General features: G+C 40.0%; 1 protein-coding gene across 1 annotated transcript; it reads right to left on the bottom strand.

Annotated features, from left to right (window-relative positions):
• Positions 1–779: 779 nt before the first annotated feature.
• Positions 780–15784, bottom strand: LOC117307191 (dynein regulatory complex protein 11-like). Its single transcript, XM_033791867.1, has 16 exons — positions 15619–15784; positions 14451–14778; positions 13364–13528; positions 12599–12739; positions 12074–12145; positions 11560–11768; positions 10551–10635; positions 8710–8850; positions 7663–7738; positions 6847–6995; positions 6089–6243; positions 5068–5258; positions 4350–4633; positions 3372–3549; positions 2775–3013; positions 780–1613 (listed from the first exon to the last, which is right to left on the bottom strand). Exons 1-16 carry the CDS (start codon positions 15627–15629, stop codon positions 1479–1481), a joined length of 2559 nt encoding a protein of 852 aa, XP_033647758.1. The 5' UTR covers positions 15630–15784; the 3' UTR covers positions 780–1478.
• Between the last annotated feature and the right edge of the window lie 1915 nt (positions 15785–17699).

The raw sequence follows: 17699 nt of genomic DNA, 5'->3' as shown, positions 1-17699 counted from the left end.
CGCAATTTGTCAAAACAACCGCGGGGCCAAGCTAGCCTTGGCCGAGACTGGAGCCGAGCCGTGGTTTCGAAAAGGGCCTATAAGCACCAACGTGATTTATTTCACCAATAGAGGGCGCTATTTCGAGTGACCGCGCAGTAAAAAAACGTTCCCTTTTTTGACATTACCAAATTTCAACATTTTCTGCAAACCTTTAATTCAATAAAATCCCTCCCATAATTAGTTGTTTGTTTTCAACAAATGAACACAATGTAACTGTTTTAATATTGTTGTAGTTTTGTTACAAAAAGTAGCAATCTGTTTTTGATTTGCATTTGCTTTTCAATTCCCAGCCCGAGTTGGTAAAAACTCATATCATAGGTCCGAGACCGAGTTGACCTCGGACTGAGTTGACTTCAGACCAAGTTTGCTTTGGACCGAGTTGACCGGTACCCGCGCAAGCTGCGTAGTCGCTGACTAGCACCAGAGGGCTTTGGCGATAGTAAGCTTCGAGGGTAGGGGTGCAGGGTACCGATAGTCATTTTGCTTGGGTGTGTCTTAGTTGGTGGAAATGTGTATGAGCTGACTAAGCCGACAGGGAATGAGAGTTCGATTTGAGGGTGGGGGAGACTTAAGCAGCATAAATCATCATGCTGGGGGATGGCTACTGGCTAGCTAGTGATGCGCATTAACTGGGTGAGATAATTCCTTGTACAGCCACAGGGATGCCAGCCCCATCAATTCAATGAGTAGAATTGTCTATTTATATCCACATAAATAAATAACAGCAGACACAAATGCACGTTTATATACATATTTTAATATCTTGTTAACACTAAAGATGTAAGATTTTAGTCCTAAGAAATCAATCAGGTTTCTTTGAAATCCCCAAATCGTTTCAATTCTCTTACCAAGTTCCAAGTTTTTATACAGACTCATTAAGATAGGTACATTCTTTCCTAGTGAGCGTTTAACCAAGAGTATAGCTTTTCTAAAGATACTCTCTGAAGATAAATTCTGTATTTCGGCCTAAATAGCTATAAATGCAGTATTGTAGTATTATTGAAAACTATACTTGACAAATAAAAGGCACTGTTCACTTCAACACATTCATTTACATATTTTTTTTTTTACTTTTAGTGTTTTTGCGAATTATCTCTGGTTTCTACCAAAAAGAATTCCCAAAACAAGAACCTTACAAACACTAAATAATCGTTAAATAACAAAATTGATGGAATAACTGTTTCAGGCACTGAATGGACGGTAATGTTTTTCATATAAAATTATTTTAATTTTTTTTAACAAGTTGAAAATATCTTTAGGCACTAATGAACATCAAAATTAAGCACCAAGTAAAAAAAGTAAGGCCGAAACATGTTTTAAAGAAAATTTGTCCTGTTTGAAATAAACAATTAAAAAACCCAGACCCCCGTCCATAAGTTTTCCTTGATATGTACAAACAAAAACTTCCACGGGATATCAACGGATACAGTTTTGTCTCACTTCTTTTTCTTTCCTTTCTTTCCTTTCTTTCCCTTTTTGCCTTTTCCTTTCTTGCCCTTTCCATCATCTTCATCTCCTCCTTCGGCTGCCTTGGCTCTCTTCTTACCGAGGGGCGTCTTACCATACCAAGTCTAGAAGAGAAGAGAACAATCATCAGAAATTTGAAAAACTTTGTGTATGAGATTTTAAAACTTTGTATACTGAAACATTTCAGCACTATGATAGGAGTAACAAAAGAAGGGCAGGGTGACGAATGAAGACCTAAGAAATAAATCAAGAGTGCAGGATATTATCAAGACGATCAAATCAAAGAAGTGAAGATAGGCAGGCCACCTAGCAAGGAGGCATGACAACAGGTGGGCATGTAAAACAACCAACTGGACTCCAAGAATCTGGACAAGAAAAAGAGGGCGACAAAACAGAAGATGGAGAGATGACCTAAGTACGTACAGGGGCATTCTTGGCAAAAGACAGCGCAGAATAGAGTGAGATGGAGAATTGGTGAAGAAGTTTTCCTCCTGCAGTGGGGCGAAACAGGCTTGATGACGATGCTGAATTTTTAAAAAACTAATTCTATGCAGAGTTTCACAATAATCATAGAATACATACTACTGCCGCAGTGTCACTGGAAGAATTCTTCTTTATTTACAAACATGTTCTTTCTTATATGTTCTATGACTATAACCAAGTATTAAGTTTATAAGAAATCAAAACAGAGTGAATTTGATATTCAATGACTATCAATAATATTTGAGCTTTTGCATTTCTACTACAGTTTTAGTAGAAATTCTCATGCAGTTTTTGATCATTACAATCTCGGTTAGATTTAAAAGGCATATGCATCAGTTGTACTTTCCTTTGAATAAATTTTGAGAGTTTGTACTTTCATTGCAAAATAAATGTGTAGGAGTAGCAATTACACAAATACTGTATGGGGTCACAAGGAACAATCTTGCGATTGGTTGAGAGAACGCAACCTGTCCAAGTGATCAATTCCAGAGGGTAGTGGACGGTACCGATAGTCATTTTGCTTGGGAGTTTGTCTAGTTGGTGGAAATGTGTTAGCCCTATATAGGACTCTTCCTCTGTACACAGAACGAAAAACGGTCAACGCTAGGTTCTCACCTAGCGCAATATCGGGTAAAATCCATTGTTCATGTAGCCCTGAGCATGTGCACATCTTTGGACCAATGGATTTACCCGGTAAGTTTGCTGCCCTCTTGCACCCACAAACTTCTTCCATTGTAGCAAAACAATGTCATAACATGAATTTAGTAAAACAGCTGATTTACCTTGAAGGCCTCTTCCTCTTCTTTATAAATTGGATCAATCCGAGCCAATGGAGGGATAAACTCGGCTGCCGTCAGCGCCCTCTTGTTGAGCTGAGCAATGCGGCGATCGGTCAAGACTTGCTGGCATGATGTTAAGATGTGCTTCTGGGTGTAGCCATCGGTCACCTTGGCCAGAGAGCTGATGTCCATTACATTGGTCAGTATGCCGCTGTTCTGGATGATCAGATTGCGCCATAACACTGTTGAAAGAGAAATGTGTATACGTAAAAGTTTTGTATCGGTTCTCTAAGCTTAGTGCAAAAAACTGTGTAAGTAGAGTCACGTTTGAGGACACTGCAAACATCACACTGAACTTCTCGCCCAACCAAGGTCTTAAGTCACCTAAGTGGACATTAGTGACTTAGTGGTTATGAAAGCCTATCAAAACCTATACCGTATGAACGTAGGTCAGTCCTTTTCCCTCATTATCAATGATATTTTCAAAAACTAACTTTCACTGTCAACTTGAGCATATAAGAGTAAAGCTGATGCATGTTGTTTCACTGAACTGAAGTCTAGTTCCAGACTCTAAGCTTTCTGAACTGTAGCTATACTCACAATATCTTGATGCATAGTCTGGTCTCGGGATGAGGATGACTTTCTGGAAGGCACCGGTCAGTCCCTTCATCTCACACTCATAGGGCGACCTGGACGTCCCCACAAACAACACACGATCTTCTGGTTTCATCAGCTTCAACATCTTGGGGATCTCCTTCTTGAGTCTCTTAGGATCAGTCTGACAAAAAAATTAAGATCGTAGAAATAGAATAGGTCCAGAAAAGGTGAGCTTCTTTCTTTAAAATCAACATAAGATCTCTGCCTGCCTCAAGCCCGGTTCATATGCGATACAAATTTTGATGTCACAAATTTGCATCGAATAATTTGTATTAGTTGACTTATGCTCCAAAAAAACATTCGCTGCGAAAACAGCTGTGACCTCAAAATTTGTATATCGCATTCGCAGAAAGTATGAACTGGGCTTAGCTATCATCGACACCTCTCATCACTAAACCTATTATAGAAATGTTCTGAAAAACAATGCTGATTGGGTTCTGATAGTGATTCGTTTGCGTGCACACTTACTTCAAACTTTGAAGCTTTTGTATGGCGCTTATAGTGTGCTTATTTGACACTAAGCACACAGTCTTGTTTAAAGTAAACAATATTTAAAAAGGTCGACCTAAACAGAATACAGTTGTACATGTTACAGGTGAGAGGGCCAGTTGCTATAAGATTGTATGCCTCTTTTGCAGGTAACCACGGTTAAACATGTATGTATAGGGAACCAACCCTAGGCCTAATTGAATTAGCAAACCGAGGGTTATGGATGAGCGGGGCTTGCTGGGACAAAATGTCACGGTGCAAGATGGATGATCAAGATGGAAAAAAACAAAACAGTATCGCTCCTTCATGAATGTATATGCCCTGTATAAATCAAGGTTTCGGTAGAACATCCTATTCTTCAACAGGCTACCAGCACACGAATGTCACTTTATTTCATCAACAATTTGGACGAGAAAAAGCTTTTCTGCATACCTTATCTGTCTTCGGAACCTTCTTCAGCCATGTCCTCTCGGCATCTCCAATGAATACCACCGATGGTTGTAAGTTTCTGCCCACCTTCATCACCATGTGCATCAACATCTGTAGGCCGCTCTTCCCTGGGTACTTCCCTGCGATGTTTGCTGCAGTCAGGTCAAACAAGTTGGCTCCCGTCTCGGTGCAGATGGCATTGATCAAGCTGCGTTTACCGGTGCCACGGGGACCTGCTAGAAGCATTGACTTGATAAGGGGTGCTTTCTCGTGGACAGCTTGGGAACCTGTGGAAACATAGGACAAATTATTCAATTTTGTGTTTTATTTTGATTAATGGAATTGGGTTTGACACAATCACCCTTTGGGATTGTCTTCATTTTCTTTAGGTTTAGTGTTGAAGTTTGGGGTTTGTTTTTTCTGAGATTATTCTGCAGGGGTTTGTTTTTTCTGGGCGATAATTCTGCAGAGCTTTCGTTTCAAACAGAAAAATTCATGAACTTCAAACTGTATGAACACTAACCCTGATACAGAAAGGTCAATGCAAGTGTGATGTCATCATGTATAAAATTAAAAGTGATATTTCACGGGTCAGCTTGTGCGCGTGCGTACTCCATGTTACTAGCGCGGTAATTCAACGCTTGCACAATGCGTAAAACGGTCAGGACAAGCGCAGAAATCGACAGTAAGCAGAGCTATAGAATTCGTCCATGTTCCTTACCTAAAGGTAGGATTCCATAAAGCGTGACAAGATGTCTGACATCTGACAGTGAGGGCATTGGCTCGATGTTGTTCTGTCGTAGCGTTGTACCCAGGTAGCTGAATTCACCCAGGTAATCCTTCATACCAAACTTTGGAGTACGTACAATGATTCCTTCATGAACCAGCTCCTCATATAGAGATTCCATTGTCCTAAAAAAAAAAAAAATGTAAATTACATTGTGTGAACCTACAATTCTTTTATATGATTTGAGGCATTGCATGGTGAAGTATCAATATATATTTGGTTTGTGGTAACACCATGTGTGTATCTACTTGCCAGGTAGAGTTTGTTCTTTATAGAACTTTCCTTCTATTATCTACCGCAGAGTATCAGATTGTTCAAGAGACTTCCTATTTCTGAAAAGAACTGTTCTGCTTTTAACTACTACCTGGGCGGAAGGTATAGAAAATCGGCTGGGACTACTACTTTAGCTTATAGGATTGTTATTAACTGCACTACCGCGGAGTGAGCTCTCAGCTGAATTCATTTGCAGTTAATTTGTTTTCCAAAAAACTATACATCACAAATGTTGTTCAGTCCAATCACCAATCAATAGAAGTAGAACCGAGAATATGCAGCAGCTCTTTATATGGGTGTATGGCAAAATGATATCACCTGGTATGCATGTATGGACCAATTTTGGCACAAAATTTATTCATTTAGATATCAATACTGTGCACTTTGATACGCACCGTTTAGGGTGTGACAAAGCGCTATATAAGAACCAAGTATAATCGTTATTATTATTTATTAACAGACAAATGCCCAATGCATGTGTCGCTATTTTGCCATTCAACAATATCACAATATAATTTTGCCATACATGATAATCACATAGTATCCTTGCAGTCAATTTCACTTTCAGCATTCTCTGGGTATGAATGCTTCATCATCAGTGACATGCCTGCTTCTGGCAAAATTCATCTTGATGACCATCATCATTTCCGAAACTGATCTTGAAGTTAAGATTATAACTCACCTGTCCGGAGTGAGATCCTTCTCTTTCTTGCCTTTCTTTCCCTTCTTCCCGCTCTTTTTTCCACTCTTCTTCTTCTTCTTTTTCTTTCCGCTCTTCTTGCCACTTTTCTTGCCCTTTTTCCCCTTCTTGCCTTTACCCTTGTCCCTGTCAACAGCCTGTAGTATAATAGAAGAGATGTTTATTTAGGAATTATTTAATTCCTTTAGTTTTTAGGAAATACATACATAGGTGTCCAAATATTCATCTTCTCAGAAATAGGAATGTTATGATTTTTTGCGGCCTGTGATCTACAACAACCCATCTTTCTGAAAGTTTGTATATACTTAGCGCCATGAGTACGTTGTTTGGTAGATACGTGGGCTATATAAGACTTCAATATAATATTATTATTAGAAAATCTGGACAGCTCCAACTAGATTTGAACCTTTGGCAAGTATGCATTGTATGCATTGCTAAGCTATTTTATTTTATTTATTATTTATTTATTTATTTTTTTTTTTTTTTTGGGGGGGGGGGAACAAACCGTTTGTTTGTAAAAATCATGACCCAAAAACAATGACATGACATCAAACAATTATATGGAGTGACCCCTCTCACCAAGTAAGTTTATATGCTAACAATTATTTTGAGTATACCAATAGTGTCCAGTGCCTTTAATTTTAACTAACGATGTTTAAAGGGTCATATATTGGTTGTTGCTAAACATATTGCTGAATTCTAGGCAATTTTATCGAGATACAAGGAAGAGGAGGACGTACCAGTTTAAGATTCTTGAGTTCCTGTCTCATCAGCTCATCCACTTGAGTCCTTATCTCTACCTCTACCTCCACTCTCTTCTCTTCTTTGATTAACTCTGAGTCGTGCTTCTGACTGAAGTTATGCTCCTCATTACGCTCCTTCCAAACAGCTGAAATTAATCGTTAGAAAAAACAAATGGAGATATTTAGAGGTGTCATTGCGGAGTGGTTATAAGAGCATCGAATTCAAGTTCTGGTGGTTAAGTCATCGGGGTGTGGGTTTGAATCCCTGGCATGGCACTTGTGTCCTTGAGTAAGATGCTTTACTTAAATTGCTTCTCTTCACCCAGGGGTATAAAAGGGTACATGCGAGGGTGGAGGTTGATATTGAAAGCCACTAGCGCCATGTGGCAGCTCAGGGCTGTATATACTACCCAGGGAGCTGAAAAAGATTAAAGGAATGTTATTGGCCCAATGACCAGGGCCCAATTTCATAAAACTGCTAAGCAAAAAAATTTGGTTAGAATGAGCTTTCTTCCTTGATAAAAACAGGACTACCAACCAAATTTCCATGTGATTTCATGTTGGTAATCATGTTTTTATCAAGCAAATTTTTGTGCTTAGCAGCTCTATGAAATTGGGCCCAGGGCGCTAATGTAAAGCCCATTGAGCCTTATTGTGAAATACGCTATATAAGAACTAGTTTTTTATTAGATATGGGTTATCTTCAACCTATAATAGCCGGACTGTTTACATGGCAGTCTCAAGGTAGCACTTAATGCAGATAGTTTGAAATTAAATAAGAGATGGGTAAATAAAGTTACAAGGTCGACTTACTGTCGTAATCCTTGGTTGAATCTGTGACGGTGCCAAGAAAGTTGGATGGTTGTAGCTTGAATCCCTCTTCTTCTTCCTGAATAAAAAAATAAATAAAAAATAATTTGAAACATTACATAAAACGGCATTAGCCAAAAATACTGAATGGAAAACAAAAAGGTTTCACCCAAAAGAAAACTGCAAATAATCATAACAAGGTCTAAGTGGTTTGGGTTTTTACCCCTACACCAAAATTTTTATCAGAACTGTATTGCCCCCTTTCATGCACGTCACACGTGGCCACTGTGCCACTCTCACCGTTTTGGTGGGCAATAGGTTTACGTGTAAATGCCACATCACCTAAAAATGCGCACTTCACTGAATAACGCACAGTGACATTGCCCACCAAAACGGCGCATCCAAGATTATTCTGATGATGACAGCAAGTGAATTGGGTCAATACCTGGTGATGAAAAGTGTTTAATCAGACTCAAATACCAACATTTTAACATCACTTGTTTGTGTAAAAAATATTACACAGTGGTTTTACTATTCAATTAAAAAAACACGGGACTGTCTGACTTGCCTAGTCATAAGTTGCCAGGCCCAGCACCAAACTGGCACAAACGTATTGCAACTGTTTGCGCAAATGTTGTTTATCTTTGGAACAATTGGTGCGACTACGCGATGTCAATTTGGCGACACCATATGTAGGGTTTTTTAAAACTTTGTTTCACTGTATGAAGTCCTCTTCCGTACATCATGACATCAACTAATTAACTTCGTAATTTCAACCAATGAAAATACACTGTAATTATATTTCTGACAACAAAATAATACCGTGTGCTTGTGCCCCATTTGTCAAATCACTCGCCAACACCTCAGAAGTATGTTCATGTAAGGTTGCCAACGATTGCGGCGCACAACTCGTTCCACTGGAAATTGTTGGCGAATGTGCGCAAACGTTGGCAACGTTTGCGCGAGTGGAACGCATCCCCTGGCTTGGGCCTGGTGTCCAGTGTAAAATTGGAGCCCTATAATCTTTCTTTGTTGTTTGTCAATTCTTACCTCATCATCTCCTCCTTTACCCTTCTTTCCTTTCTTCCCTTTCTTGTCTTTCTTCTTGTCCTTTTTCTTGTCTTTCTTATCTTTCTTTCCTTTCTTTCCTTTACCTTTGTCATCTTCTTTGTCTCTCAATTCAGCCTCAACCTAAAAAGGACAACAATTTATGATCAATACAAAGAGAATGGACCCTTCCCATGATATATGCTAATTACATTCACGCATGCGTACAGACCCTGTTGGTTGGCAAACGCCATAGAGTTATGCACTAAGCAGACGCGCAATCGCGTCTGCGTCACGCACCCATTAGCCTTGTCAAAACAGCGCAATGTTCCCTCATTTTGCCAACCAAAACGTTAGTGCGCACGCGCTATGTGCAATTTACATATTTCATGGGAATGGTCTATTAGGTCTGATCGTTGGAAACAAACTTTGATTCAGTACAATAAGGTTCCTTAGAACATAAGCCCTTTTCGAAACCTCAACTTCGGCTTTGGATTCGACTTCAGACTCCATCAACTGGTCTGAGACCCTGAGCGCGCACGAAACCACGCACAACTATCACAACAGCCAATCTAGCCTGAGCCGAATCCAAAGCCAAAGCTGTGGTTATGAAAACGGCCAAAAGGGCGATAAGATAGACAATTGCTTTGCCAGAAAGGTTTTAACTGGTCCCACGAAATAGTTACATACATACATACATACAAAAATGTTTTATATACCGCCATTTCATCAAGGCCACAACGATGAGACAAAATGCAAGTTAAATCAAACAGCAAAACAATCATTGTGGGAAGAGGTGTGATTTCAGATGCTTCTTGAAAATATGAAGTGAATCAGCACAGCGCAGAGATGGGGGAAGACTATTCCAACATTTAGGGGCAGCATAAGAGAAGGATTTTTCAGCAGCTGAAGCAAGAGATCTGTGGTTTATTTTGTGTTCGACAAGATGGGTAGTGTCATTTGATGACCGCAAGTCGACTCTTCCTGTTGAAAGTTGTTTCCCTTGAACCTGAGCATGGTCTAGTTAGATCTCATGTCACAGTTGTATATGCTCTCTTCCCTAAAACCAGATGATGAGCTTCTTGAAAACTGGAGGATTAAATGCACCATCTCTTTGAATGACATTGCAACAGTATGGGCAATTTGCAACACAGTTCTCCCTCTAACGCTTGCCCAAAAGTGTCCATTTTCTTAGTGTCTCTTAAAAAAAGGTCAACACAGTTTGATCCCAACACAGCACCCATCCCATGCCCTTAAATTTTTGTTCGTGGTTGGCAAAGTAGCAAGGCCAAAGTTTTCTGCCCTCACAGCATCAAGCCTGGGCCCAATTTCATAAAGCCTGTAAGCATAAAAATTTGCTTGGCATGAAATTTCTTCCTTGATAAAAACAGGATTACCAACCAAATTGCTACGTGATTTTCAGAAAGCAAACAACAGCTGAATACCAGTTTCAAGCAATATGCAATAAATGGAACTTTGGTTGGTAATCCTGTTTTTATTAAGGAAGAAATTTCATGCTAAGCATATTTTAGTGCTTACAGGCTTTATGAAATTGGGCCCTGTGGTTCATACTTCCTGCGAATGCACAATAATGTTTAGGTAATAATGGGTACGCTCTGTTTTTTTCCTATTGGGACACAAGAAAATTTGCTTCGCATAAAGCATCCCCAAGAGGTATGAACAGGACTGCATTTTTTAAGCTGGTGACTACAATTTCAGACAGCCTAAAGTGCCCACATTTAAAACTTGACTCTGATTTCTTGCAGAGTTATGAGTGTAATTTTGCTGGGGTAAGCTGTAGAGGACACACATTATTACTGATACTGTGTGACACTGTCTCTCACCTCAGCTGGGTCTTTCTCCTTAAAGATGGCTGCTGAGCCACCTTCATCCTCAGCCGGGTAGTCTGGGAACTTGCCTGTTGCATCTCTGAAAGAAAAACAATACGGAGAGAACTGAAATATCTAGCGTGATATACGTCTGATTTGACATAGGGGATGATCTCCAAGTGCTGTGAGTGCTACACATGGTGTACATTATAACACCCCCACAAAGATTCTGCCTTTGGATTGGTTTAGAGCGCATCAGATGATATGTCTTAGTTTTACTATTTACCCATTTTACCTGACGACATCATCAGAAAAATCTTGAATACGCCATACTGGTGGGCAATTTCACTGTACCTTTTTATATATAACTCTATGCTGTGCGTTACGCAGTGAACTGCACATTTTAGGCAACGCGGCGTTAATACACGTAAACCTAACTGCCCACCAACATGGTGAGCGTGGCATCAGTCGCCGCGTGTGACGCGCGTGCAAGGGGTCAATACACAACAATCAATGTACTATTTACATGTAGAGACCAATATTTTATAGCACCTAGTGTACTATACCCAGTCTATACCCAAGTCTAGATACTTGGTATCTAGACATCTAGGCACAACTATGTTTGCGGTGTTTAAATCAAATATTGACTGCTTTGACTCGTGCTATGGTTGAAACTTCGACTCCCTCGATGATCCCCGGAGCGGTCTATTTTCCCTAGGCTTCTCCTTTGGAAAACCGAACACACCAAGGATCATCACCTCGGTCGTTGTCGTTTCAACCCTAGCATTCGAAAGCGGTCAATATAATGTTTACTAGTCTTGCATGATTTGGGAATCAGTCTTTGCCCACATTTGAGACTCGGTCACTGTAGACTTGGATTTCTGAACTCAAGACTTGGCCGTGAAGATTGAAGACTCTAATCGACCCCTTGCATACTGCGAAACGCAACAGGGATGCTGAGGTCATGCAGTCACGCGCACGTTTTCAAGTAATAAAGGTACACTATTACGGTTATCATTATTACCTGCATTCTAAGAACCACTGGCGGATCTGGTCTTGCATATTCTCCTTCATGTCTGGTCCCTCGACTTCTCTAAGCTTGTCTTTAATGGTGACCAATGCCTGTTGAAACTCACGCTCATGCTCGGTCTGTGTCACCCTACGATTGCCCTCAGTGCGGTCTGCGAGGACGGTCGGTGCCAATTTAGGATTGCTTGGAGGTGGTGGGGGGTTCTATCAGTTTGACAACAACAACAACAACAACAACAATTATTTTAGTAAGATTCAAATTAATGGTACTGATCAAAACAAAGAAACAAATCTCAGAATTGGAAGAGTAATCCCTTGACTTTTGAAAATGCTTTCGTGTATGTCTGTTGATTTAAAACTTGTTTAGTGTTAATTTTTATTTTCTTAACTTTGTTAAAACTTTGCAACTTTTAATAGTGTCAACCTTTTGGTGTTTTTTTTATTCAAATAAAATAAAATAAAATGTACCATTAATGATAATAAAAATTGATTGAACATAATAGACTTACCATTCCTATAAACATCAATTCTTCCTCTCGTTCACGTCGCACTCTCTTCCTTATGGCACAGCCTTTCCAAACCTATAACAAAATATATTTTAAAAAATTCACTCTCAAGATTGATCAAGTTACTTGAAAAAAAGAATGAAACATTAGCTTCAGTTTTGCTTCAAAATTGTGCACTTACGTGCGTGCCTGCACACAGTTCACAGTATCATGACATAAAAAAATTCAAAGTTGTTGTGAACTGTAAGTCTGAATATGAGACATGGGGCCTTTCTCAAATCTCGGCTTGGGCTCCTGCTCAGGCTTAGGCTCCGCATGCTGCGTACGTAGCTCAGCCTTCTCTGCATTTTGGAGCAGCACATATCTGCATCTGCATCTGTTTAGTACTGTACAAACGCCTGGTGTGGCTATCCCGTCAGTATTGCACGAACATCAGCACACGGAGCCTGAGTCGGAGCCTAAGCCGAGGTTTGAGAAAGGCCCCGGGACTGCGTAAGGATACCAGTCAAATACTTAGATGGTCCCCACCTTCTGTATTCTAACAGCTGCCACATCAGCATCGACAGTTGGTGCCCCGCGATTTGCAGCCATTCTTTCTCGCTCTTCCTGAAGACGAATTTCACGCATGAACTTTGCCCTCAGTCGACCTTGCCGTGCCCTCTCATGCACCTGTGAAAATGAGAAAATGATAATTTATTGTGAGAACATTTCATTTCAGAACTCAGTGTATTTTGTAGGCGTTCCATATATGGAATGGGGCTTTAATCCCTTTCTGATTGCATACTCTTTTATGATTTCGGGTTTTTCTCCCAGATCTAAAACCTACATTTCTTCATCCCCCTCTCCACAGGTATCTTCAGGCCCACGCTATGGCTTTGAGGGTTTTGTGGTTTCAATACCAGAAATATACAAGGTATACTAAGTTTTACAAAACTAGACAGAGTGGTCAAGTGGTTAGACTGCAGGACTTGCAATCACAAGGTTGTAGGTTTGAAACTAGCCAAGGTAACTGTTGATTTCACAATGACTTGAATAAGTAAAATTGTTGTCTAGTTACAGAATCACAAAATTTACTGACTTCACTAGTTGGGAAGATCATAATAAGCAAACAAATAATAATAATTTCTTAAATAAGCTTGAATAAAGTGAGGAAGGTAACATTTTGAAATAATTTGGCATAATTAAAAAAGCCTCAAAGTAATTGTTAAATTGACTAATTTCAGGATAAGTATTATTTGGCAAACGACACTAAAAAAAAAAAATCTAGAGTCTCTACTTGAAAGATAAGATTACCTGGATGAGTCTCGCTGCTTCATCAGTTGTCATGGTAACCTCTTCTGTCTTCTCATCAGGAGGACCCATCTTAGCCAAGATCTGCCCGAGAAGCTTCTCACGCTCCTGGAGGATCTTAGCTCGTTCATTAATGAAGTACTTTGGTATGGGTACTTCAATGTCATTCTAGGGAAACAAGCAAATCCAATTCTCACTTTAACCACAATTTTATTTTCCCTCCGGTTCGAAATACAGCCTTAGGCCCTGCGAGTTAGGCACATCAAAAGAGAAGGGGGCTTGTCCGAGTGTTTATAAGGAAACCAGTCAACTCTGAGATAGTTAAAGGCAGTGGACACTATTGGTAATTACTCAAAATAAATATTGGCATAAAACCTTACGTGGTAACGAGTAATGGGGAGAGGTTGATAGTATAAAACATTGTGAGAAACGGCTCCCTCTGAAGTAACATAGTTTTCAAGAGAGGAGTAATTTTCCACGAATTTGATTTTGAGACCTCAAGTTTAGAATTTGAGGTCTCTAAATCAAGCATCTGAAAGCATACAACTTTGTGTGACAAGGGTGTTTTTTTCTTTCATAGTTATCTCGCAACTCCGACGTCCAATCGAGCTCAAAATTTCACAGGTTTGTTATTTTATGCATATGTTGAGATACACCAAGACGCAAGAGAGAAGACTGGTCTTTGACAATTACCAAAGGTGTCCAATGTCTTCAAGGCAGGGCTTCTATTGTACAACTCTTGCAGAGAGCCTCTCCCGAGAAAGCCAAAGCTTCCGTGAAAGAGTCTACAGAGAGTTAAAACATTTCCCCCCAGAACCTTTCATGAAAGAAAGTACAGGGCCTTCATATTATTTGTTGAATATAAGGAACAAAATTTGTAGATATTGTTAACAAACTTTTAAAAATCCATTCAAATAGTTAAACTTGTTTCTAAATTTGTTTGAGCATAAATATGAAAACAACTGTCAAATAAAGTATAAGATTCGGTTAATCAATAAGCATTATAATTTAAACTCAAGTGAAGAGAATTGTTTCTTTTAACAAAAGCAGGGTCTTTACTTTATAAAAATACATGTTCTTCAATACTCACAGGTGTCAGTTTGAGGTCAGACAAAATATCATCAAAATAATGAAATTCTGAAAACTCCAGCAGGACCATCTCGTTCTTAAGTTCCAAAACTCGGCCCATGACCCCGTCCAAGACATGGTGGAGAACCCGTCTCTTCTGCGGATGAACGACCTGATCATAGCACCGCTCCAAACGACGAAAGATCTGTAGATACTTGATGTAGAGGGTGGCGATGTTCTGGAAGGCTGTCAGTCGATCCTTTTCTGGCTTAACGGGTTCTGTAGGAATCTCTTGGGTGAGGAGGTCGGTGAGACTCTCTTGAGCTTGACCCCATTGACGTTGATAAAACCTGTGTGTGACGAGGGAAATGATACATCATTTGATACACACATGTGTGTACGGAGACTTTAAAAACAAGTAATAGGACTGCCGACTAATACATTATTACATGTGGATCATGAAATGTTGATATCAATTTATCATTTATATTACATGTCTTGTTCACTTTCTAGAACAATCACTTGTTATTATATTAGAATTATGCTTGATTCAGTAGAGTTAGACTATTCAAATTATTACACAAAACTGTGTTCGAGCTTGTATTTGTAAATTATTGTACTGAGTTTTGTGAGAGAGTTTGGATGTTCATGTTGGTTGGGACAACCAAACCCTCCATCCTCCCGACAGTCTGCGACTGTCCGGCAGGAGGATGGAGGGTTTCAATTATTGTAACCACATTTATTGACATTATTGACAAGACATCTTACTTTTCTGCAATACAATGAACAATAACGAAATGCAGCTAAACCTGACATGAACATACATGATCGATGATCATGGTCTGATGACCGTTATGAAGAAATGAGACTAACTGACTGAGTGACTGAGTCTACAATTACAATTTAAACAGCATAAGAAAAGGAAACATGAGTTGTCAGTTGTTGTTTTACTTTTACTTTTACATTACATACAGTCTTATTTCTTGACTTAACTCATTGATTTGGGGTGTATTGTTGGTTTGCCATTTTATTTATGTAGCTAGGTACTCAGTAGGCCTAACTGCTAATGCTAATTGTGCTGTGCTAACTCAGCATGCTCAGGACAGCCTCATCACAGTTCAGGTGTTTACGTTATGAAATTTGCGTTTTCAGTTTTAAACAAATAAATAAAACGTAACCACTTGACTTACCCGTGCGACATTGTGATTTTGTTTTATTCACAAGTAGATGAAATACAACATGTCAATGAGCTTCCATGTTATGTGTGCACATAGTTTGCCTCCTTGTTTTACTTTCGCTGGATGGATCCACAAAACTCCGTCCTTTTTCTTCACACGTCGGGTCTTTTGTTACTATGGTGAGGTTGTTTACTTCGCCGACTGGCTCTGCCAAGAGAGGGTGCTACAACATTGTTGACCGCCCTCTGTTGACAACACAGGGTGATGATAATTCCAAAACAAGTCAATGATTCCCGATGCCCTGAGTGATTGGTGATGTTCATTCATTACGTACAATTGTTTTCGTGGACGAGAATCCTAGCGATTACCTGGCCAGAAACCATCTTTGAAAAAAAAAATCCTAAAAATTTTTTGCAAAAAAGGTTCCCTTACCATTGTGTCCAAAGCCAGAACTGAGCGCATAGTCATAATTATTTTGGCACTTTCATGGTTTCTTCCTCCAATACTCATCCACACAGCCATAGAGGACGACGTCTCTGGCCTCGCTCAAAGTCAACAACCCCGGACCACAATATTGTTTTTTTACAATCCATAAAAGTCACGACCTTCAACTATGGGAACAATTTGTGGGTTTATCCATGGAGGAATAAATTACTCCATGGTTTATCAAATAAAATTAATAAGCCCCTAAGGCTAGGCTTCATGCATAGGTTTATCTCTTTAGTGTGTAGTGCATCCCTATAATTATTATTTAAGTGTCCGTCCGCCCGGCGGTTGACCTTGTTGGGTTAAATCGCTATTTTGCTAATTATTTTGTGCGATCCCGTAATTTGAAAACAATTATAGCGGGAGGCCTAAATAATCAATATTGTAATTTTTCTCAAGAGCAGCTGATGTTTGGAGACAAAGGGCAGTGCGTCTCTAGTTTGGTTGCTTCGAATTCATCAGCTAGAGTAGTTTTATGAAACGGTCTTACTCTGTCTAACGGACTTGCGGAAAAACTTTTCATCCTCAATATAAACATCAAACACTGTACTCACTGTCTCGCACAGTGATGGATATTGTTCAAGTTTTAAGTCTTGTTCTCGGCTTTGGTTGTGGGTGTTTTCTGGCTGAACAGTGTCCTTCCGACTGGTATGGGATTGAAGACAGCGACTCGTGTTACTTCTTCATGAACGACAAAATGAATTGGTACCAAGCAAATCGCACTTGTGCCGAGTCACGAGCAAACCTTGTTGTCCCAAACTCACTAACCGAACATTTTTTGGTATGGGGAGTATTCTTGCAGCTGTTAGGTCACCAGCCAGACTACGAGCTCTGGATTGGTTGTAATGACATCGATGAGGAGGGAAACTGGTATCCCTGCCCGTTGAGTGGTGACAACGGCTTTGAGAAGTGGAAGGTTGGGGAGCCAAGTGGTGCAAATTGTGCACAAATGCGGATAACTTCTGATGGTGAATGGGAAGATGCTGATTGCACGAATGAATACAAGTACGCAGTCTGTGAGCAACATGTGAAGACCCCTGGCACACAACATGTGAAGACCACAATGGTGCCCACCACCACACAGACCGACAGCAGTCTTGGCCGCCTCACTCCTCAGTGCCTGCTACATCACGCCATGGAGGAGTTAGTGGGTGATGGTGGCGTCGGATCGTGCGGGAAGGCTTGCAAATCACACCCCCGATGTCACTCCTTCAATCTGCCGAAACAAAATGGAGGGAAGATGGTTTGCCTGCCGAGCAACACTTAAACTCTGATTCATAAATACCCCTGACAGTTTCTCTACTCATATTGGTGGAGAGCGCGTCACGTGGGGGTGTTTAAACGGTTGATAATGACCAGTGTTTATAACCGGCTTCCGCGTGTCAGGCGCGCAAGATTATTACGCGGAACGCAAATCATAGCTATTAGTAACAGCGCGTAATCTACTTCTAAGCGCGCGCGTAATCTATTTCTAAGCGCGCGCGCGTACACACAACCCACGCGCAACAGACTCCTCACAAACATGAAAACAATAATATTTCAAACCTCGAATTTTCAATTTTCAAAGTGTCTGTATTAAATTGTATTTTTTTTTTACGTTTTTTAAC

Source organism: Asterias rubens, chromosome 2 (genome assembly GCF_902459465.1).
Source record: "Asterias rubens chromosome 2, eAstRub1.3, whole genome shotgun sequence".
In the NCBI taxonomy this organism is placed as follows: Eukaryota; Metazoa; Echinodermata; class Asteroidea; order Forcipulatida; family Asteriidae; genus Asterias; species Asterias rubens.
Note: the sequence above shows the minus strand (reverse complement) of the source record. Positions and strands in the feature narration are given on the sequence as shown.

Excerpts from the sequence above, each read along its gene's own strand:
- LOC117307191 (XM_033791867.1), bottom strand. Across the intron at positions 6,244-6,846 it reads AACTCAAGAATCTTAAACTG|GCTGTTGACAGGGACAAGGG; the intron begins GTACGTCCTCCT and ends ATTATACTACAG. Across the intron at positions 4,634-5,067 it reads TTATGGAATCCTACCTTTAG|GTTCCCAAGCTGTCCACGAG; the intron begins GTAAGGAACATG and ends ATGTTTCCACAG.